Source organism: Convolutriloba macropyga, chromosome 1, assembly GCF_964194025.1.
Source record: "Convolutriloba macropyga chromosome 1, txConMacr16.3, whole genome shotgun sequence".
NCBI classification, from domain to species: Eukaryota; Metazoa; Xenacoelomorpha; order Acoela; family Convolutidae; genus Convolutriloba; species Convolutriloba macropyga.
In genome coordinates, this window is record NC_134468.1 from 87,421,004 (window position 1) to 87,443,825 (window position 22,822).

At 33.8% G+C, this 22,822-nt stretch overlaps 1 protein-coding gene across 1 annotated transcript in view; it reads right to left on the minus strand.

Annotated features, from left to right (window-relative positions):
* Nucleotides 1-679: 679 nt before the first annotated feature.
* Nucleotides 680-22,822, minus strand: part of LOC142353907 (endoplasmic reticulum aminopeptidase 1-like) — a 33,251-nt gene continuing 11,108 nt past the window's right edge. The window contains exons 4-13 of the mRNA XM_075406174.1: nt 19,720-20,521; nt 18,566-18,672; nt 17,199-17,318; nt 16,570-16,638; nt 11,671-11,879; nt 6,796-6,995; nt 5,444-5,606; nt 4,632-4,780; nt 4,115-4,276; nt 680-1,493 (exon numbers count right to left, since the gene is read on the minus strand). Coding sequence (XP_075262289.1) covers nt 782-1,493; nt 4,115-4,276; nt 4,632-4,780; nt 5,444-5,606; nt 6,796-6,995; nt 11,671-11,879; nt 16,570-16,638; nt 17,199-17,318; nt 18,566-18,672; nt 19,720-20,521 — 2,693 coding nt within the window. The 3' untranslated portion in view covers nt 680-781. The remainder of the gene's footprint in view (nt 1,494-4,114; nt 4,277-4,631; nt 4,781-5,443; nt 5,607-6,795; nt 6,996-11,670; nt 11,880-16,569; nt 16,639-17,198; nt 17,319-18,565; nt 18,673-19,719; nt 20,522-22,822) is intronic.

The following is a 22,822-nucleotide window of genomic DNA, read 5'->3' on the forward strand; positions in this document are numbered from 1 at the left end:
TTTAGGCTTGGATCTATTCCAGGGTATAAAATGCACTAAGATATCATGTGAATTTTTGCTACAATGAACAGATCAAAATATTTTAGCGGTCTTTGCTTTGCGAGGGCCGCATCCTCAAAAAAATTCATCAAATTGAATTTTTTCTCAAAACTGAAGGAGTTAGGGAACTTAGAAAATTTTAGCTTATTTTTAGAAAAAAAAACGATCACTTTTTGTCACAAATTGCTTTATACTTAGCTCGGGTAGGAACCTGGAGGGCAGCATTGCCCCGTCCTCCTGTCTTCTCTGAGATAATCTGTTAAATATTTAAGTATAAGATTTCTTTAAAATTTGTTAATTTTATGGAGAAATAAATTCTTTCTTTCTTTCTAGGTGATCTTTCAGACAATTGTTTTGTGTGTTTTTTTCATCTTTCTATTTCCAAAACGTTAATTTGCTTCATTGATTTTTTTCAAAGCCAGGTAAAAATAAGACAATCGTCTTTACTGAACAGTAAGTACTGCTGAATAAGGAGGTCTAAAAAAGGAAAGAGTACGCTCTGCCAAGCTGTCTTGTTTATAAATTATGGATTAAATTTTAATAAGGCAAAAGTTGCTGAAACAAAAATACCTTGTATACTAACCGTTTTAAATGCTATTCGAATTCTGAAAAATATTTGTATCTGCGAAGAAGTTTCAACTCGTTATACAAATATAATGTTAATTTCTAAAGATGAATACAAAACCGAAGCAGACCGCTACAAAATTTGATAGCATTGCAACATTAACCAATAAAATAGTATCTATTCGACTAGTTTTTGTAAAGTCTCAATACATTCATGCAGGTATAATTTACTCCATTTTATATTAAAAGTTATACTTTCCAGTGACAATGGATAATAAAAGCCGTCATTTAAGTCTTCTAAAGTTGAAGCTGCGTATAAAAGTTCATGCAAACTGCTGCTACTGTCAAAATTTGAGAAAACAGAAACTAAAAGTTCTCCAAAAAGGTCAATTCCAGCGTATGCCGTTTGAAATTGCTTCCAGTTCGTTTTTATGATGTCCCAAACAGTCATAGCTGCCGGGAGGTTATTCCGACATGCTAGAAACATGGACGTTAAGATTCTGGGACCGTCCAGGCGAATCTCATCGTTTGTGAAGTAACGCTCGTTGAAAACTCGACGGATCAAATTTGGGTCTTTATTGAACCAAGGTTGATTTAACATCAACTCATCTCGTTTCGTAGCTGTTCTGTTGTACAAAAATTCCCACTCTTCCAAGGTTCCGTGGTAAGATACCGTTGGGAATAAAGTATCTTTGATGTAGGGGTGAATTTTGAGGATGTCACCTCCGCTAGACAAACTTTCTTTCCATTTTTGGAAAAGTGAGAAACAGTCTTGGAGACATTGTTCATGTCCAGCGAAGCAGAGGGTTTTCAACATGTAGGCGTTGAAGTCATCTGGTCGGTTGGTGTCTGACGTCCAAGTTTTCATGTCAAAGCCAGGATACATCCGACTGAAAATATAGAAATAGAAACCCGTACCAAAATTGCAAAACTAACTCGTACCTAACTCTCAGCCGAATTCAGTACTGAGTCAATGTCTAATTCAGGTCACATTTTGCACTGAATTTGTCTGATTCAGAGCTAATTCAGTGATGCGTTCTGAATTATCTTCTGATTTAGACGAATGCAGTACACTTTCCCTGAATTTTGCTCTGATTCAGAGAAATTCGGAAATCACTTCACAGTTGGTTCTGAGATCGTTCTGAATCATTACTAAAACTTGAAATTTCTCTGAAATTGTTCTGAATCAGTACTGATTGTCACTGAACTTTAAGTACCGGAAATCAGTACTTGACAATTGCAAATGCAAGTCTTATTTGACGTGAATAACTTCTGATTAAAGTGGAAATCAGAATGGATTTATAATATAGGATTTATACAAGAAACAAGTTGCGATTTACACTCGAGTTCGGTACGGGCATAATAGTGTCTTTGAGACATTAAAAAATATTAATTATTATAAACCTATTTTGCATGGGTTAAGTTCAGATGAAGTCTCTTAACTTTATTAGCCCTATTCATTTTTGATCAGCACTTACCCGGGTCGTCGCTTTCTTTCTTCCATACAAGGATCATACATGATGTCATACAAATCAAAACTTATTTAATAATATTAATTATAAATAATTATGGTTCCTGCATAATCGCAGCGGAACAGCATTAGGCCACAGCGGCCTGTTCTCAGCTGTCTTTTATCTTATTGTTCCGCACATTTCAGACTGATCTTTTTTATGAGCGGAATTGCTCTTTTTTGGTGACTACTATTGTTGAAAATATTAAATAGACGGCAGTTATATCGTAACAAGTAAACAATTCGTTTGCAGCTCCCGTCTTTGAGCTTTCACAAATTGTTGGAGTAAAAAGATTTCACGAATCTTGATTAGAATCCTTAACACCAGAAATTTGGGATATAAAAATGCTCCCTAGTTATAATCACTTTAAAATTTTTAGACTCATATTTGAGAACTCTGGTTCATAGTAAAAATTCAATATTTGAATTTTACAATGCCCATTATCAATTTTTTTTGCTGAAAAAAAGGATTTTTTGAAGTAAATTTCAAGTGCTAAAACTTATGTGTGATGAAAACAAGATCAACGAATTTTTCTTTCAAATGGCACATGATCTGTTACTGGGGTGCATAACTTAGTGGGGTACAAACAGAAACATTCCAACATATCAACAAAAGTTGAACTTATTAAAAACAAAATGAGTTCCTATCAATCCAGGCTATCAATTCAAGTTCCTTCAAACCACTAAAATCGAGGAAAAAACTGGTATGAGTCATTTTGACAACTATTATCGGGATTGCTGAGCTTTCTCTTGAAACGACAGATTGTCTAGCAAAACCTTTTTTTTTATTAAATTGCTATCATTGAACTTTGCTAACAACACCATAAAATGTTCATCCGCCGGAAACCTCTTCCTTACAAAAAAAGTAGGTCTCATAAATGAAGCACCGAACAGTTTTAAATAAATCTTGCAAAGCAGTCTTGCATCTTCATAAACTTTATAAACACATTTTTATGTCCTTGCATAAACATTGCCATGATATGTCATCGAAAATAGACATAAGAACTCGGCTGCAACGGAATTGTGGCGTGGCCTATCGTGTACACGATTCTGCTCTTTAATATTTAGCATCATTATAACATCATTATTAGAATTGGGAAAACTCCCTGTATTTTTTTTAGTTAGAGTGACTAAACATAAACCGACAAATGTCCGAAGAATTGCTCTTGAACGACAGGCGAGGCAATTTAATTCAGGGTCTGTAGCCTAAATCAATTTTTCTTTTTGGGTGCAAAAAACTTGTCCCCCAACGGGATTCGAACCATTTATAACCTACCCTTCCATAGCCACCATCACTCACCACTGCGCTATTCCTCACTTATTTTGGCTATACTGCCACCGATTATATATTAGCAACAAGCTTTACTTCGGAGCGAGAGCAATAGAGATCACTCAAAAATGATGAACGAAAGCCTAAAAAAGTCACTTGAGAAGTCATAGAATGTTCTAGAAGAAAAGCGCAAAATTGTCAAGCAAAAAGTTTGCATAAAAAAGACCAACACGTTTACAATAATTGCTATGAACTTCGTTCAAAAGCAGTTAATCAGATTATTTTGGTAGCTCAACATATGTCACTTTATAAAATTAAAGTAAACAAGAAAGTCTTTTTTTTTATAAAGAAATGACTTTAAACATTTGAGAATCTATACGAAAGCAGCTTAAAATGTTCCATTGAACAGAAAGATAGGACTATTTATGTCTTTCCTTTTAATTATAAAAATAAACAGCTTAGCATGAATTATCCTTATGTTTTTTCAAATGATCCTAAATTAATTGAATGATCTGAATAAGTATCTATATAATTAAATTTGGGTTATATTTGTGCAAAAATTACCTGTTCGACAAAAAATTCATTATTTTTGTATTTGACTGGACATCCTCTGAACTTCATAAAAATTACACTATGTGATTGGAAAGAGAATATTAAAGAGATTTGCCCTCGTTTAATTGGAAAAATTAAATAGCACTATTTATAGTTTTTGTTTATTTTATAACACTGACCCTAGGTGTTTAATAATGAACACATCAGCCAAATGTCCATATCCGTGTCTCTTCAGCCTGTAGAACACGTCAGTCAGTCCATAGTTAACATCCAGTGCCATCTCAACCGCTCCTTGACTCTCTTCTATCATTAGAACCGAAGACGCAAATTCCAGAGCCACCCTGAAAAGTTAAAAAAAAAACTGAAAAATAAAATTTGTCGCCAAAATCTCTTTTTCGGAAACTCTTTCCTCATCTCGGCCGGATTATCCATCAATCGAATAATCTGGTGTAAAAATGCTTTAGGATTATGAATGAATTCAATTTGTCTATTGACTAAAAATTTCTTTTCATTCATTTCATGCATCATTTCTAGTTTTGTGACTTTTCGTAAAAGTTTTGTGGTCATTTTATCATTACCTGCCTCTAATATAGGACGATACGTTATAAACAATATTTTTTTAGATATACTTTGTTTATATATTTGCACTGTGGTCTGTAGATTTAAATTACTATCTATAGAGCTTTAATCGCTTACTTATATGAGACGAGTCCGATCTTTGCTGAAGAGATGGCATCCAGGACGAGGTTTCCTCTGTCCATATATGGCAAGTGGAGGTCATAGTCCTCCACATTGGTGTATCTACTCCTCGTAGAGGCACCCCATGCTATCGAGTCTGCAAACTCCTGTCAATTCAGCACATTCATGAAACAAGTCAATGCAGGACGTCAATAATAGCATAAAAAAGCTTTGTTTATAATTTTGAGGTAAAAATTTGAGGGATGGGTTTAGATTTCGAGATTCCTCTATCCGACCCTGGGTCGAGCGAGGGGTTGAGCGATGCCCCCCCCCCATCTTAGTAGTCGTATAATTCATAGCCCCCGTAAAAGTAAGATAACGGGGGGGGGGGGTAAAATTTCCTGGAGAAAGACATAACAGAAAAAATTCGAGCACGTGTATTTGCAGTGAGTTATTTAAAATACGGCCCGTTTCATTGCAATAGTATGCAAGAATTTTGAGCTGAATAATTTTAAAAAAAAACAGAAATTAGTTTGCAGCACATATTTATCTCATGAGTTTCGGAGAAATCCTAAAGCTACGATTTAATCAATCGCATATCGTCATTTTTCTTCATTGAGTTTGAAAGTTTTCTTTCGTTCGTTTTCATTATAAGTTTTTATTGCAGTGGCTCAAATGTTGTTATCACTGTCTAGACTCGATGCCCGTCTTGCCAGATCATTGAGAAAAGAGAAGAAACTTTTCCTACCAGAGTAGCGTCCAAAATTTAAATTTGTCAAAAAATTGACAAAATTTTATGTAATTTTTTTTTCTATCTTTTTATACACAACCTTTAGAGCATTCTGATTTGCGTAGAATACTCTGTACAAGCCCGTGGCATTCGTGTTAAACTTGATCCAGTCTGGTTTGGCACGCTCCAATGGTATCACAGCTGATTCCTTGTCCAGGAGGAAAGTGCGGAAAGTTCCAGCTTGGTCATTAGGAAAAGAGTATCTGAAATTTTGAATATTTATCACTGTTTATGCTCAATATTGCATGTTTTCTATACAAATAACTATAAAAAAGAATCTGCTTTGATTAATTGAGAAATTCAAAGTGGGTTTAAATCCTCTGTTCGGTAAGAAAAAATTATGAGTATCAAAAGAAGAAGTAAGTAAACTATTGACCCGCGTTGACCTTTCCTGGCAACCATTAGCAAGACTGTAGATATTTATGGTCTTGGATATGGTTGACAAAAAATCAAAAAAACTTAAACCAACTGAATTTGCTTTTTCAAAGGCTTAATGTAGTCAGGAGATGTTAGTTTAACAGTTCTCCATTTTCTTTTTGTATTTTATGAGTTTGAGTTTCACGGTCTTACATGGCACCATGAATATTTATGGTCTTGGATATGGTTCCCAAGACCCCATGAAATTGAATTTTTCTTCAAGTGTCTTGATGAGTTTTTCTCCTCCCGACTACAATGCATGTGTGTTTTAAGAGCTTTTTGAGGATTTTGAGGATTTTTGATTTTTTTTCCATGGTGAGGTATATTGTTGCCAAGTTACTATAAACTCCATATATGGCTTGGATAGGGTTGCCAAGAAAGGTTTATGGTGGTCAACCTTCTATCATTTTACCCCTCTATCATTTCAGCCCGCCAATTAGCAGTCGACATTAAAGGCTTATTTTGTCATAATTAAGTGGATAAATTAATCCCACGTTCGGTTGTATAGTTTCATATCAAGTCCCACGGGCCGCTATTTTGTATAAAGATTAAAATCGGGGTGAAATGATAAAAGAGTTAAAAGATAGAGGGGTTAAAAAATACAGGGGTGAGTAAATCGGGGTTAAATGATAGGGGGCTAAATGAATAGGGGCGAAAAAGTGGGACACCTTCAAAATAACAACGCCAGCCAACGTTAAAAGCAAATCACGCTAAGACACAGCTGAACACAAAAATTATACTTTTTTAAGCCTCAGTGTCCATGTTTAAGCAGTAAAAAGCATTTATAAAATGGATAATACCTTAAATCTTTTATTAATTTGATATTAATTTAATCAAAATTAATGTAAACTATCATTAAATTAGCAAAATAGCACTTTTTTCTCTAAAACGTTTTTCTTCTATCTTTAATTTAATAAATTAATTATCAAAAAAATAAAACATGTGCAAAATAGGAAAAGACCCGTGTTCTCTTACGTCAGAGGTATGGACCAGTGAGAAGGAGAATGGTGACCATGTCCACCGTGTTGACTGGTTTTTCCATCCAGTTCACTGTGGCTACTGGGTTTGGATGAAGGTGACTTTCTGGGACAGAGGTAGCAGTATGCACTTTGATTGAGGTAGATGTTGTGCTCGTCAAAGTACACTGTCACTATCGGGATGTGTTTCATGTTTATCTAAACAGGCTCAGAGTTCAAAGCCCGAAAAAAATGTTCTAAAGGATCTGTTCCGTTCCCCCCCCCCCCCAACGTAATGGGGGGTGCAAACGGAAACGGTCCCACAAAATATGTGGGCACAACCAATGTATATTTATCATTTATATTTATCATTTATTCCTTTGCATGACCGAGCCTTTCCAATTCTTGAAATCGTGTTATGCTTATGCTTTCTTTATTCGTCTTTAATTTCTTAAAATTCCTGGGGAAGGAGTAAAATCTTCCTGGGGGGGGGGTACTGTGTGGTATATCGGATCTATTCTTTCACCCCCCCCCCCCCCCCCCCACCGCATTTTTACATTCACCAAGTGCACCTGCCCGCTATTTTTTACCAACTGAAACTGTTAAATATTTGCGCAAAATTTGTAAGTTCGGGTGTGGTTGAATAAAAACACTGGCTGGTCTCAGAATAGATCCGAAAATTTTGCAGGACTTATGAAAAACGCCTAAATTTTAAGCGCCTTCTATATCAACGCCACCCTTGTCCAGAAGGTTAATGTATAAAAACCAGCAATATTCCTGCAGTTTCTTACGAGGCCATCCATCGCCTTGTAATATTTTCTTCCAAGAACAGTTCTTACAAGTTAACCTTTTGACTAACAAAGCTCTTAATAGTTTACCATTTCACTTACAAAGTAAATAAAGATGAAACCTTTGGCCTAAAACTTATGTTTAAACAAAAGTTCATAGAACAAAAACTACTTAGAACATAATTACTCCGCTTATAAGAAAAAAACTTGTAGGAAAAAAATCATCAGTTAACTGATATGAAAAAAATGGTATACAAGGGATGTAAGCTAATTTATTTAGTTTGAGATAAATGCTTGACAACTGAAACTTCAATCAAAGTCAAAAATTGCATAGACATTAAAAACATTTTAAAATTGTATAAACTTTAAAAACTTTTCTTCAAAATTCAGTTGCGCTAATGAAATTTTTACTGCGGCAACATTTTTAGCCATGAAATTTAAATGAAAAAAAGCATTGAGATCTAGCATTCATTAACTGATTTGAAAAATGACCACTTGAGAAAAAATTGAAAAAAAAAAAAATTTTATCAGTTTAAGTCCCATTGTGTTTTGTTATACAAACTGAGTAAATAGTTTTCATGCGCTATGTGAAATAATTGATGATTGAATGAGACAGATATAGATGAGATTGACCGGAACAAAACTGACTAGTCATCGACGCGAACGATCATAAAAATTTCAATTTTTAAACGCTCCTTAAACCTTGGAGAAGTTAGCAAAAAATCTGGCAAAGGTCTCCAACTTATCTGTAATATCCAACACAAATCCACAGTATTTTTGAAGAGAAGTGAATATATTCCAGACGAAGTGCTAGACAAAAAATCAATTGAAATAGGGCTACCAGAGCCCAATCTGTGAAACAAGAATTAATTTTAAGAAATCGTGTTTGTGAAATACACAACAATTCACGGGACGAAAATAAAAACATACCCAGCAGATTGCCGGAAAATAGCCGCCGTTGATTCCCATAACTCTATTGGGACTGAAAGAAAAGAAAATATTAACAAAAATTGATTTTTGTATTAAAAAAATTTTTAAGTGCGATTCATTTTGATGTCATTTCGTAATTGAACGTACTCCTGTCTCTCCTCAGTGAGAGTCTAGAGGGTCTAGTATCAATACCAATAAACATTATAGATAGTAACTAAAACTTATGAGAACAAAGTTCTAGTACCGGGCATCTAAAAATGGGCTTTGTGGGTTTATCCCGTTTCTATTTCTGACTTTGATTCTTTTATACTGACTCTCTTCATTTTGAATTGCTTTGCTGAGCAGCTGCTCCGTAAAAGGAGTTTAAGCGAAACAACAAAAGAGTGAAACTAGCCTAGAGAAGTCAAAAAGGTTTCACGCAAAATGTCGAAAAAGCGGCAAAATGGGTAAAGCGAAAAAAAGCTCGACGAAGTAGAAAAAACATAGCAGGACAAGTCCTGAAATACAATTCAAAGAACTGAACAAAAAGCTTCGAAATATTCTGCCTGACCAGCAGATCAATTGAACAATGCCAAATAAAACACAAACGAAATCATCTAAAAAAATCAAGAAACTAAAACAATCAAACTAAACGAATATCTCCTCATTGATAGAACTCTTGAAGCTTTTACCCCTCAGGCAAAATTTGATCCCTTTAAATAAACTCTTTTCAAAAATATGTTGGAAACCATTTTTTTTCTGAAATCGGTCCAGTATTATCTCTGCAAGATCTGAAAAAATTCATTGGCATTTGAAGATCGATTAACTCGAAAATGACCAAAATTTAAAAAAAAACCGCAATTAATTGTAAATTTTAATGAAATGTTGCTAAAAAAGTAAAATTAATATCTTCAGAATCATTTTTGTGTCTCTAGATAATATCCAGTGACCCAATCCCAAGCCTTAAAAAATTCATCGGCTCAAAGATCGGAAGGCAATAATTTTTAGAAAAAATTTCTGATTACAATTTGAAATTCGTTCTATTAAAATGTTAAAGACCATTCAATTGCCCCTGAGTAATTATTTAGTAACATACTATCAAGCCCTGAATTAGGTTTTTTGGCTACTGAGGCAAGAAAAACTGAAGAAGAGACAAATGTTTTGAAAAATGAAAAAATTGCAAATTTAATCAAAAAATTTTCAAAATTCAAAATGTTAAGTTGTTGAAAAAAAGTCCATTGAAACCAAGATCCATGCAATAGATTTTTTTCAGACCATGGAATAGGTTTTTGGCACTTGATAAAGAACAAATATCAAAAATTGACAAAAACTTTAGGAAACCTTAAAATAGCAGATTTTATTCGAGAAAAAATGCTAAAATTTGAGACATTAAAATGTTGAAAACCAATCCATTGTTACTAGAAACTATGCAGTGCCCTGTAATAAAACCTTAATAGAGATTCACTGGTCCCTAAAGCTGTAAAAACTAAAAAAAAGTTGACAAAAATTTTCAAAAATCTTGAAAAAAATTGCAAAAATTAGCGTGTTATCATTTTGCGTGTTTGTGTTTGTAGTACCAAAACATATAGCTCATAAAATGGTCATAACAAGTAATTTTGTCTAGCAAAAGACTTTCATCAAAGTTTAAAAACTTCAACCGAAGACTAATCACACAAAAAACTGAAAAAATCACAAAAAACAAGAAAAATTGCACCATTTTGAGCCCAAAAAATCCTAAAAATGACTTTTTAACCTTTAATCAAGGCCATCCGAGCAACTGAATCACTCTAAGCACTTGAAGGATTACTAAAGCCCACTTTGGGCCTCTAATGAAACTTAATGCCCACTGGGCTTTACCTGTTTATCCAGTTTTGAAAGATCAAAGTCATTGAATAATGTGTGAACACATCTTAAAAAAACACAGCGCCCCAATACAATTCAAATTCTTTGAATTGTAAAAATGGAGCGCTATAATAGCCGGCCGAGAAGATGAGGACGGCTATTAATAAAAATCTGAAGGAGAATTTGAGCGGCAAACATATCACATGAACTAAATAAGAATCAACATACAACATGAATTAGATTAGTTAATTCTATATTATAGCCCACAACAAGATGTAGAATTACTAAAAATGGTGCTAAAGAACTGCTAGAACATGAAAGAAGGCAATGTTTTAAACCCATAACAAAAAATCTGATCGGAAAATTTTCGATTTTTAAAAATGTGTGTGATATGACAAGCAACGTGCAATTGTTAGGGAGGGACGTCAATAAAAATTTTCGATTTTTATAACAGATATCAAAAATTAATAGACTTGTTTTAAACTTTATTCATTATTATTGCTTCAATTTGACCAATCTATATTTATTATATAGTTCTGATTGGTCAGACGGCGCAGTCGTTTCACTTTTGCGAAAACAAGCAGAGGAAAATTATATGAAAGTTAAACATAAAATGTAATATCCCCCGGTACCCAAGTCTTTGGGTAGACAAAGTTACAGGGGTAGAAACAGTTTTTTCCCTTAAAAACGAAGTCGAAATTTAGATCTCAGCCTCGCGGTATATTAGGGCGCAGAAGTGAAGAAAATTGACATTTTTTATTATAAACTTATCTTTGACATTTTTGAGCTTTCAAAAAAAGACTGTGAATGTGTTTAAAACAGTATAAATTTGCAAACTATAATTTTGCCTGCTCATGAACTTAAAATGGTACCATAGAATTTAGTAACATCAAAGCTGTTATTTTTCCGCAGGCCAGTTGTAATTCCTGTAGGCTGGCGAGCTTAGAATGACCTTATGATCAAAAGTCTTCAATACTCTGCAAAGCAACTTCTAATCAAATAAATATACTCGAATGTTATTGGTCACCATTGCTGTTAAAAACTTTCCAATAAGACACGAAAAACGTAAAAACTTGTAAATAATTAGTATCTGAAATCCGAGATTTTTGGCTTTTGAAATTGGCAGCATTGACTGTACAATTTGGGATTTTTTTCCGTTCGCACACCCTTCCAGCATGTTATGTCATTACATATTAAATCAATATATAAAAATAATATGACACGTTCTGTTATCTGTTAGGGGGGTTACAAATAATATGATCGGTAGAGGGGGGGGGGAGGGAGGAGGGGGGAGGGTCACAAACGGAAAATTTTCACATCTTGTTATACCTGACAAAAAATTCCCGCAGACTAACCCAGCTCTCCATGATGTGTGAAATGTTTCCGAGAGACTGGTTGGACCCAATGGTCATCATGTTCCAGAGATCCCCCACGTGGGCATTGCTGTACTTGAAGGTGTCCAGGTACTTGCCGACCCCTGCAAAGAACTGCTTAGATCCCATTGCATGTTCGAGCATCGACAACACTCCACAACTCTTCCAGTATGTGATCAAGTCAAAAGATCCTGTTGAACAAACTCTAAGTAATGGTTAAGCGAAGTGACTTCTGCAGAGTCACTTAACCATGCTTAAAACACAGAACGCGCACGTTTTAAAATGACGAAAGTCGACGAAATTCTACTTCTGGCTAAGCAGCAACTTCTGGCATTTTAGCTTCTGGCACTGCAGACTTTCGGCATTTTAAAATGTGCATGTGAGTGTTTTAAATTCTAATAAAACTTTTTAGAAAGTTTGACTTCATCTGCTTCGCTAGTCATCTGCACAATGGAAAAGGTTGAGAAAATCAATATTTGATGCTGAAATGCACAAGATACCAAAAGAAACTCTTAAGATTCAATTTGCGGTCACAGAAAATGACTTTTTTAGAAATATGGCATATACTTCGAATTAAATAAACGCAGCCTACAAACGGCGGACGCATTGTTCTCGAGCAAAAAATCGAATTGAAAAAGACCAACAGGATCCAAAAATGATAGTTACTACTAAACTTTGTCGAAACTAACTTTTGCAATTAAGGCTATTTAAAGTGTGAAAAAAGAGCTTTGCTGTTTGTCAAAAGGTATTGAAGTACTCAGCACTTAAAAAAATGCCATATTATGCTGTCTATCTTTGACCAGTCTTGTCAAATAGATCGTCAACTCGATTCAATCTGACACTGTTTTCTCTCCTATCAAAATAAAAGAGTAAGAGTTGATAAAACTACTTTGAATTATTTCTCTGCGAAGCTACCAATTACTCAATGTTCTATTTGAGGCTGCACAATCTTAATAAATTCTCAATTGTATTTATAATTGAATAGGAGGCTCGGTAATGTGCGTTTGCGCATAAAGTTCCGACCCCGCTCAACCTAATTTTGGCATAAATGTCTACCAAATGAGGAACAGCATTTTTCAAAAAGAATTGTGAAAGAACAAAGAGATTGCCCCCAAACGCAAATAACACAGTGCAGTAAAAATGCCGCATTGAATTGATGAGATCAGCCATTATAAAGAAAGCAAGTCAAGACGAACAACAACATCAAAAACCAATATCAACAAACATTGATTACATCCAAAACTTTATTTCCATTTAAAAAAATCATTAACAAAAAAAACTCATTAACAAGTCAAAATAGCGTCAGATTAAAAAAACTAAACAAAATAACTTGTATGTCACTAGAAAAGACATAACACTACTCCATAATAAGGCTCAGTATCAAATAGACAACAAAAAACAAAAAAAACAGCAAAAAAAACTGGCTGTTATTTTTAAAGCAACTAATTACAGAGTAATGAAAACCATTAGATAACATTTGAAAACAACAAACATGTTTATGATCACATATGCATCTATAGGATGGTGTTAAGACCTGTTATGATTCAATGGACAACTAACAAAAATGTAATTAAAACTTGCGAAAAAACACTGTCGAAGCCCTAAAACCAGAATTTGCGCCACAAAATATGTTCAACTGGGAATTCCTCGAACGCAAACAATGTGGTATGCGACCTCTCATTAACGAGAATAGGAAACAAAAAACACAAAAGAGAATTTTTTGTCATTGACGAGAATTTTTCTCATTAACGAGAATAGGAGACAAAAGACACGCAAAATTAAGTAATACTTTTGTTTTTCGAAAATAATTATTTTTTAAAGTCATGGAAGCCATTAGCTAAAAAAAATGAACAAATAAATAGGTTCGTTTTTTCAAACCAAAGGAAACGCTTGAGACCTGTAATTTTTCAAAATATGTCCTACGTCTAAACAAAAAACGTCAAATATATACAAAAGTCAAAAAATATTCTACTTTTTGCGATAAACCGGTGTCGAAGCCAGTAAATTCATACCAAATTCTTTAAAAACATAAATTTTTGCACAATTTTACATTTCTCGAGAAAAATAATGTTATATGTGACCTATATTTAACGAGGTCTAGCAACAAACAGATAAAAAATAAATAAGAATTTAAGAAGTTTTTTTGAAAACAATTGTTTTCAAAGTTATGAAAGCTGTTAGCTATTTACCAGGAATTTCATACGACAAAAAACAACAAATTAAAGTCTATAGTTAAAGACAAATGTGACTAAATGAATTAAATTCTAAATTCTTCGAGAAGGGGGTATCCAAGCCGTTAAAACCATAATATATGCCTTTAAAGACTTCTATATGTTCAACTGTGTCTTATTTTTCTTAGTTTTAACGTCAATATTGTAATATGTGTACTGTCATTATTACGATAACATGACAAAACGAGAAAAATGGGTCAAGGCCTAATAAAAATTGTGAAATCTAGTAGTATCAAAGCTCAAAAACCGAGGACTAAGAAAAGGCGTTCTTTCGTTGCTGGCTACAACTAGACCAAATTAAGAGAAAAAAAGGTGGCGAATTTCAATAAACCATTGTTTATTTAAAATCAAATATTTTCAAAACTCAAAACGACCAAAATCTTTCGAGTAAAGAAACTAGATAAATTAATTTGGAACTGCTTAGGCAGCTAATTGGACTTATCAACAGTGAGCTTGGATTCGAATTGTTCTGTTCTTTAACTAACACAAAAAGGTCTAATTATTTTTAAAAAAGACGATTGATTACAATCTGAATTTTTTTTGTATTGTAACAGTCCAAGATTGGACCAAAAGCAGACCTGCTATTCCTCTTTGTTACGAACAGTCCATTGTTTCGATTGTTTTAGATTTAGATATTTTGTTAGTTAAAAGATCAAAAGTAAATACTGTGTTTTTGATAATCATTTAGTAAAGTTAGCAAAAAACAGCGAAATTTTAATTCTAAACAACTCTCAATGGAAGTGAAAGCAGAAATAGTCACATTTGTAGTTACAGGTATTGTATTAGTTGTTTTTTGTGTTTTTGGTTGTGTACTTCCGGCAAATTTGATATACGTGGACTAAAGAAGCTTGTTTTGGGCCTTTTTTTGAAGAAAAAGGCTGAATATTGGAAATTTTTGCCAAAATGTTAGTCAAGAAAATTAAACCAAAATAGTCAACAAGACTTTTTGTCCCTAAAAATAAAATCAACTGTGTTTTTGTTAACAATTTCTACATATTTTAGCAAATTTTAGTTGACAAAATTTCAGGCAACAATTCCGGAAAATTTGATTAAAAATAACGCAAGTCGGTCTAATATTCACTAAAATTTAATCCACTATAACTCCACTCTACTAAATTGGAAAAAAATAATTCCGTATTCTACGCTGGACGGGTTTTCTAAAGATACCACTCCCAACTCTCTGCGATGAATTTATCGATTGGTCAAAATTGTCTGAACAAAAAAACCCAGTTGAGTATATAGTTCCTCCCCAAGAGGGGTCAGAACAATAAACAAATTTTGTACGGCCCTTATTAGTTTTTTTGGCAAACAGCTTTTCAAAAACAGAACAAATTGTTGTACGGAATTTTTTCATCTCGTTAGAGACAATATTCTAAATGTAATTCTCTGTTTGGTGCTCAGCAGATTGTATTTTAAATTGAGATAGCCACCTGATTGATTTATGAAAAATTGCATTTTTTCAGAAACTATAGAAAATGCATAAACATTATCCTTCTGTTACAATTTTACGAAACTTTTTACAATTTCTCTGTTGAGATCAAAAAATTGCATGCAAAATTTTGTCCAGCTTTTCAAGGTTTTTCAATGAGGTCTGTTGTTTTCTCCTCCAAAATTATATTGTCTTAGATGTCTTAAAAGGAAATGACTGAAAGCCTGCTCATTAGTGTAAATTCATATACATCATGAAGAAAATATGATCAAGAAAAATAGTAAATCATTTCTTAACGATTTTGTTAACAAACTCGGATCACAAATGAAGCGAGACTAGAGGGCTAAATTTTTTCCAACACATTTGCAAATCTGCTTTGATGCAAAATAAAATATAGCAAAATTTAAATGAAACATTAACGACTGTAAAAAATTTATTCGAAGACAATTTTTAGTCAAAGATGAGACAACAAAGGTCACTTCGTTCGGCATTTTTGAAGAATATGCAGAAAATATCTTTTTTATAAATTTTTATAGAAGCTTTTATATTACCATTTTTTACAACAATTATCAATCTTTCTAAGAAAGTGGTAGACAAAAAAATTTTGTAACGTGATTGACTAGCCGCCCTGACTTGAGAACATTTGCGCCCGAGTGGTGAAAACAAGGTCTAAAGAAGGACTAGCATTAAGATTCTCATTGTAAATAGCTAAAAAGTTTTACCAATAAGCAGTTGAGAATTGGAGGAAATTTCTATATCTTTTTGTTCGGTAGAAAAGGTTATATATAAATGGTGTCTATGCATATCTATGGATTAATAAATTCCCAGTCAATTTCACAATTTCTGAGCTTGTCTGCTGCTTTGGAGGATACTCTGGAAAAAACTTGAAAAAAAATTAGGTCATGTTAAGCTTGCTAAATTATACTAAGACTAGAAAGTTAGCGCCAGAAACTTACCTGAAACAGTCAGTAAAAGCAATGCTTTATTTAAAAAGTGCCGTTTCGCGACAACTTTCATCAAATAACTCAACAAAGATAATCTAATTTGGACCGGCTTCGGCTTTTATTTCCTGTTCTTCCGGGGTGTGTGAGTCCTTTGTTTTCTCGAATTCGTGAGTTGACACTCGTAAGTAACGAATTTCATAATTACTAGTAAAAAAAATATAAATATTGTTTTATTTACTTTACGTTCTTCAGTAAAGTTTTACTTTTGTCCACTTACCTTTGTCTGGCATGTGTATCGGGTGAGATCCAGCAAATGAGTCTGAGTGAAGAGCCATCGACAGCTTTCCTGTGGACAACAATTTAAAATAAAATTAACGAACGCTTGGATGATTTGACACAATATTTTTTGTTTCAGGAATCATTACATTTTTTTCTAAATTCATATTAACTCTTTTTATATTATATTAACTCTTATTAAATCTTATAATGTGTAGATAAAAAAAACAATTATTAATTTTTTAGTCAGAATTGCCAAAAAGACAGAAAGCAGAAAAAATCAAATTCAAGAGGCAAAATTTCAGCCACACCCTTCCCATCCCAATATAATGTCAATGTCAGTACTGGGCACGTATAACTGACACTCTGACATCAGTAGTGATTCAGAACTATGATAATGCCATAATGCTACTTTTTAAGCTTGTCAGTCTGGTATAAATCTTGGCCAATAACTAAGTAAAAACTATATGTTTCATTTGGAAAGACTTCATGCATAACATTTATAGTCGAAACCAAAAAATTTTAGTCCATTTCTATGAATACAATTTTAATTCCTTAATTGAGTCAGCAAACAAATCGATTAAGTAAAAATTGATAGTTAGAAATCGAGTCTGAATTGATTGGCGATACCATCAGTGTAGAAGACTTCTCTGGATCTCAAGTCTGGTCTGATTACCTCCAACACCACGTGACTCATGAAAGTGGCAAATCCCTCATTTAGCCAGATGTTGTCCCACCAGTTCATGGTCACTGAAACCATAAAAGCACTCACTCTATAATACTCACTTTCGAAAGTTTAGAAAAAATAGGTCAGGTTCTGGACACGTTATTGGGCTTTTGAGTCTTAAATGTTGCACTTATTTAACCTGCCTCATAAAGTACAAGATATCGAAATTTTAAAAAACACAAAAAGAAATATAGTCTGTCACTTAAAATAGGAATAATAGCGTGTCATATGAAGTTGAAATGAGCAAACGTTTCAAAAGCCACTGGACACATTTCAAAAGTCAAAGTTCAAATTTAAGGCAAATAGAAAAAAAAGAGATGAAACTTGTTGGAAGAAGCCGTGACATTCATATGAAAAAGTTGATGCTCAATTGAATGTTTTTGACGTTTTCGAACGTTTGATTATTTCAACTTTATGGGACACGCTGTTTAATGATTACAATCTAAATCTATAAATATTCCCATAAAGTTCCCGGAGGTTGGTGGCGGAGCAAATCAGCGCTGAATCAGTCTAAAATCATTCTGTTTTTTAGGATGACAAGTACTATGTTCATGTCACTATTTACGCGGGCCAGTCTAATTTTTGAGTTAAATTTACTTCGTGAAAAATAATATGTTCAGCTTAACTCCCGCCAACAAAGTTTGCTTTTTATGCGATTCGAACTTCCGCGTGGGTGCTTGTAACATTTAATTTGTGTAGCAAGTCGTAACCACTATGCTAAATGGGCTTTGTTTTAATTGCCTACGAACCAGATTAAATATATATAGTGTGTATACAACTATAGTAATTACTAGATATAAGCTACAAAAGTATGACATTACTCTGTTCAGACTTAATTTTGGGGTATGAGTAATTTTCAGACAGTACACGATAAGTTTAGCCTGGGCGAACTCTATCACCCCAATTTAACCATAATGAAGAAATACTGCACATAAAGAAACTTAAAATAATCTGGAGATACAATGTTTCAGAACTGAATTAAGTTTTTTACTCTTGAAATGTGCTGGTTCAGCGCTGAAAAGCTCTGCGACTCAATTCCAGGTTGCAACTCAAGCGAATTTTCGGAAAACTCCACACATGCAGATGAACAACGAAGTGCTGATCTCTTCATTTTTTTTAAATTTGAACTTTGATCTTTGAAACGTTCGATAGTTTTCAGGGACTAACTACATTTCAAGTACTGTTATGTTATGCCAATTAACAACAACGATGTTCAGTTAAAAATTTGCTTCTTTAATCAGAGAAGAGTGTTTTTAAAAACAAAACATACCCAGATTGCCGAACCATTGATGTGCCATTTCGTGTGCAACGAGTGAAGTCGCAGCTCTTTCGTAAAGGATCCCAAAATCCTCCGAGTTGTACAACAGGTCCAGCATACTGAAAAAAAAACACCATTGAAATAATCTAAATTGATTTCATCCGGCGAAGAAGTTTTGTTGTTCAGAAATAAGAGCCAAACTATGTAACCTATCATCACTGAATGAAAAATCTGGGAAGTAAGAAAAACTAGTATTATAGAATTTATCTTACCTACCCAAAAAAACTTATTTTCAATTTTTTAGAGCTTTGAGATGTGATCTAAAACAAAAAAGGCGAAAATTTTTCCAGTAAGATCGTGTCAATTGAAGGCACGAATGTTTTCCATTGTTGCTGAGTATACAAAGGATGCGATTGAGCAACCGATATTTCTATGCAATGGAAAGTAATCATTCATATTCATTTCGAAAAAAACTTACAAACTCTTATCAATGACGGATGCATATATTACATTTCTCAAAATTGAAGTTTCGATTCAATAAATTGTTCACAGAATGAAACATGTTGAAAATTAAAGTACCTGTCAAACTAGTATGAAATGTTGCCATTAAACTCTTTTTTTCACACTGTTTTTTTAACAAACTTTGTTGATTTTCTATGTTTACGTTCTAGTATAAACAACAAATAATTTTCGCACAACTTGTCAACTTCTGCGCCATTTTGGCCTTAAGTTGAGCCATATTTGCGAACCTAAAAGTAATGATCAACATGATCAACAAAAATATGATAAACTTTTTGCAGGAGGTAATCACTACAAAGAAAGACACATTTTTATGACCTTGAACAAAATCTATGCAAATCGTTTCAAATATTTCATAACTTAGCGCAGTTGCAGTTCAATATAAAAAATTAGTAAGACAAAACTAAAGTGCAGTTAACTGTGAAAACAACCGTCAAAGACTGGTTTTATCAACCCTTCAAAACGTAAGTTAAAAATTAAGTTGATTATGACCAATACATAGAGCTTTTAGATCATGATTGTAAAGAAAAGTAGCTAAAAAAATTAGTAAACAAAGCCCATATAATGCAATATAACGTCCTCAGAAATTATTTTGTGGGTCTGTAGTTGTTTGTTATCGCTATGTTAACTTATTAAATTTCACTTACGAATACGTAATAAGTCCCCAGTTCTCCATCCCAAACACGTGCAGCGACTTCACAGGAAAGTGATCACACTTCTTCATCGGAAATGCAATTGCAAATGACCCCTCAAAAAAGCGCATACTCTTAGTCGCAATATCCATAGGCGTAACTGTATACTGCTTTAGGTTCTTTGGGTAGTGAAATGTATTTCGAACCGAATAATCTCGAAACTCATTCGGGTTATCATCAATTGAGCTGTTTTCGTAATTTTTGGCAAATACAATTGCAACCACATACGTTGGCATTGGAACTGTTTGCTCGAAATAGATTTTCCGCCAGCCATCTACCGTTTCTTCCTTTAACATCGGAGAATTAAATAAAACAAAATCGAACAAATTTTCTGCAAAAATAGCAACGAATGAAAATTTTGCTTTGAAAATTGGCTCGTCCAAACATGGAAACACGTATCTTGCGTATGTGTCTTGAAGATGCGTGACCAAACTGTAGCTCAAATCTGATTGGTCGCCGAGGGGAGGTTGGTATTCGTCGTAAAACAGTCCATACGAGTTATGAGTGGTGGCGTTGAACACAAAGTGCATCACACATTCGTCACCTTGCGACAGTTTTTTGGATAATTTAAAAGCGTGCATGTCTAAAAAGTTTACACAAGAGGTTGTTGATTGGATTTGGGGAGTTTCGAGATTGTTATTGCACATTAGGTGGTCCACTTTTAAGTGTCTGTAATGGAAGTGAAGAATTATGAGGTCTGTGGGTTCTCTGACTACAAATTTGATCACACTTGATCCCGAAAAGACTTCACGCCATGCTAAAAGCAAAAAAAACAGAAGTCACTTCAATTCTAGCACGATACTGAATTGCAGAAAACTTCAGCACTATTTATAGTATTTAATTCTGAATTCAAAATTCATAGTACTACATTCTGTATTCATCATGCCCATTTGATAATGGGTTGCAATAAAAATTTCGTAAAATAAATAATTTTTTTAAAAAACTTAAAATTTCTGAGTGTTAGCCAGAAATTTCTGAGAAATTGCTGAGCGTTAGATGGGATGGCTATCTTTCAAAAATCTGCTAGGATAATAGTTATCGTCGAACATTTGCAAAAATTAGCATCAAGTCAAAGAAGCATTACAAATGTATTAAATGAACATTTCCGTCAGATTTATTTGTCTACCGAATCGAATAACAAAAACCTTCCTTGACCTGGCAAAAATCAATTTTTCGTGTCACACTTTGATGCTGTTTTGAGTTCCTTATCTCGAAACGGCCTTAGACTAATTGTTGTGAAAAGCTTATTAAATACAGATGAGCCAGCGAGGCATGGGCGATCTGATGGAAAAAATGCCTGAGAGTGAGGGTCTCGACGAAACATCTAAATAAAATTTGAAAACTCTAATTACAGAAAATGCAGCAAAAAACGCACGCATTGCGCAATTAGAATTAGAGATGACGGAAAAAAAGTTAAAGTGAATCAAATTGAGAGATATCAATCCAAAGATTGTTTAATATTTCGTAATCTGCCTCTTAGTACAAATGGTACTTATCTATCAGATGTTTTTTGCCTAATCCAGAACGTTCTGAATGTGAACATTGAACCGACTGACATTAAGGCTTGCCATCCACTGGGTAGAGGCTCGCCGTTCAATCCACCCCCATTAATTGCAAAATTCTTGTATTTTGAGCAAAAGTAAATAATCTGGACAAAGAAAGGGCTCGCTCCAAACATTTCAAAATCCGATTAATGGAAGGCCAGTGTAGATCCACGAATTGTTGAGCAAAAACGAAAGAGGACGGTGAAGCCATGCAACTGAAAGTGACCACTAAGAACTCGGCACCACTTGTTCAAATCCAAACCGAAGGAATGACTCGTCATCTTAAAACTATTTTGAACAAAGATATTTCTAAGTTACAGCCGATTGCCCAGAAATTGGATCAAGCATTGAACAGATTTTCAATTAATGCCCACTCAAATGAAAGACAAGAAAGCCGTACGGATACGAGTTCAAAGTAAATAAATGCAAACAAATTCAACACGCCTGTTCCAACATTATCATAACCACCAAATTTCCCGCCTGGAACCCCATTGGCAACTAAGATGCCTTCTCTCAAGCCTGTGCGCGAATTCGGTGAAGAAAATGAGTAAAGAAAACATCTGCAGGAGCTTAAAAGTAGAGGAGCAAATAAAGACGAGTTGCTGGACTTTGTTAAAGATCCCATGAGTGATTCACCTAATGCCAAAGAGATTTTTCTGGATAGTTTTGAGGAGTATTCAGCCTTTTCGGGTTGAAGAGGAGAACGAAGACTAAGTCATCTAAGTACACAGCCAATTGTTTAACCAAACCTACCAAATATGTATCTGCTTCAAATTCTAGTAAAACTTTACATTTAAACATCAGACCAATTTGAAAACATTATGAAGAATTAGAGGCACTGATTTCTTGTCTCGATTCTCCACCTGTTTAACAGAATCTTGGCTAGCAAATGAAGATGATCCAAACTGATTCAAACTAACTAACTATAATACTTGCTTGTCAAAATCAAGGCTTGGAAGGGGTGATGGTATTATGGTTCAAATAAGAGACAAAGTAAGCATGAATGAAGATCTGAATTGTGGTTTAGATCAAAGTCTTCTAGCTCATCTAAAATTTGGAGATTTGAAGATGACTTTGTTAGTAGTGAATAATCCTCCTAGAGTAAACAAGCAAAACTTTTTATTTGAACTAGATAATACATTAGAAAACCTTAGCGATCGTTATGTTATGACAGAATAATCTTCTGTGCAAAATTCAATATAAACGTATTAGATACTAATCAATTGACATCGTCCTATCTATCAACATTAAGATCAAATGGTTTTGAACAAAGTTTTTTTGAACCAACCCGCACCAATCAAAATTCTAAGATTCATTTGGATCATTTTTTGTGCAAAACTTAAAGGTTCAAAACGCTTTTATAATGGAGAATCAAAAATTTTTTGATCATCCTCCCACAGTGTTCCAATTTGAAACCTTTGATAGAATCAGTTTGTCGCAATTTCGCTTTGGTGATACCACTTTTTTAAATTCCCTGATAAAATGGCTCTTTTTTTGAAACTCTCTCCGAGAGT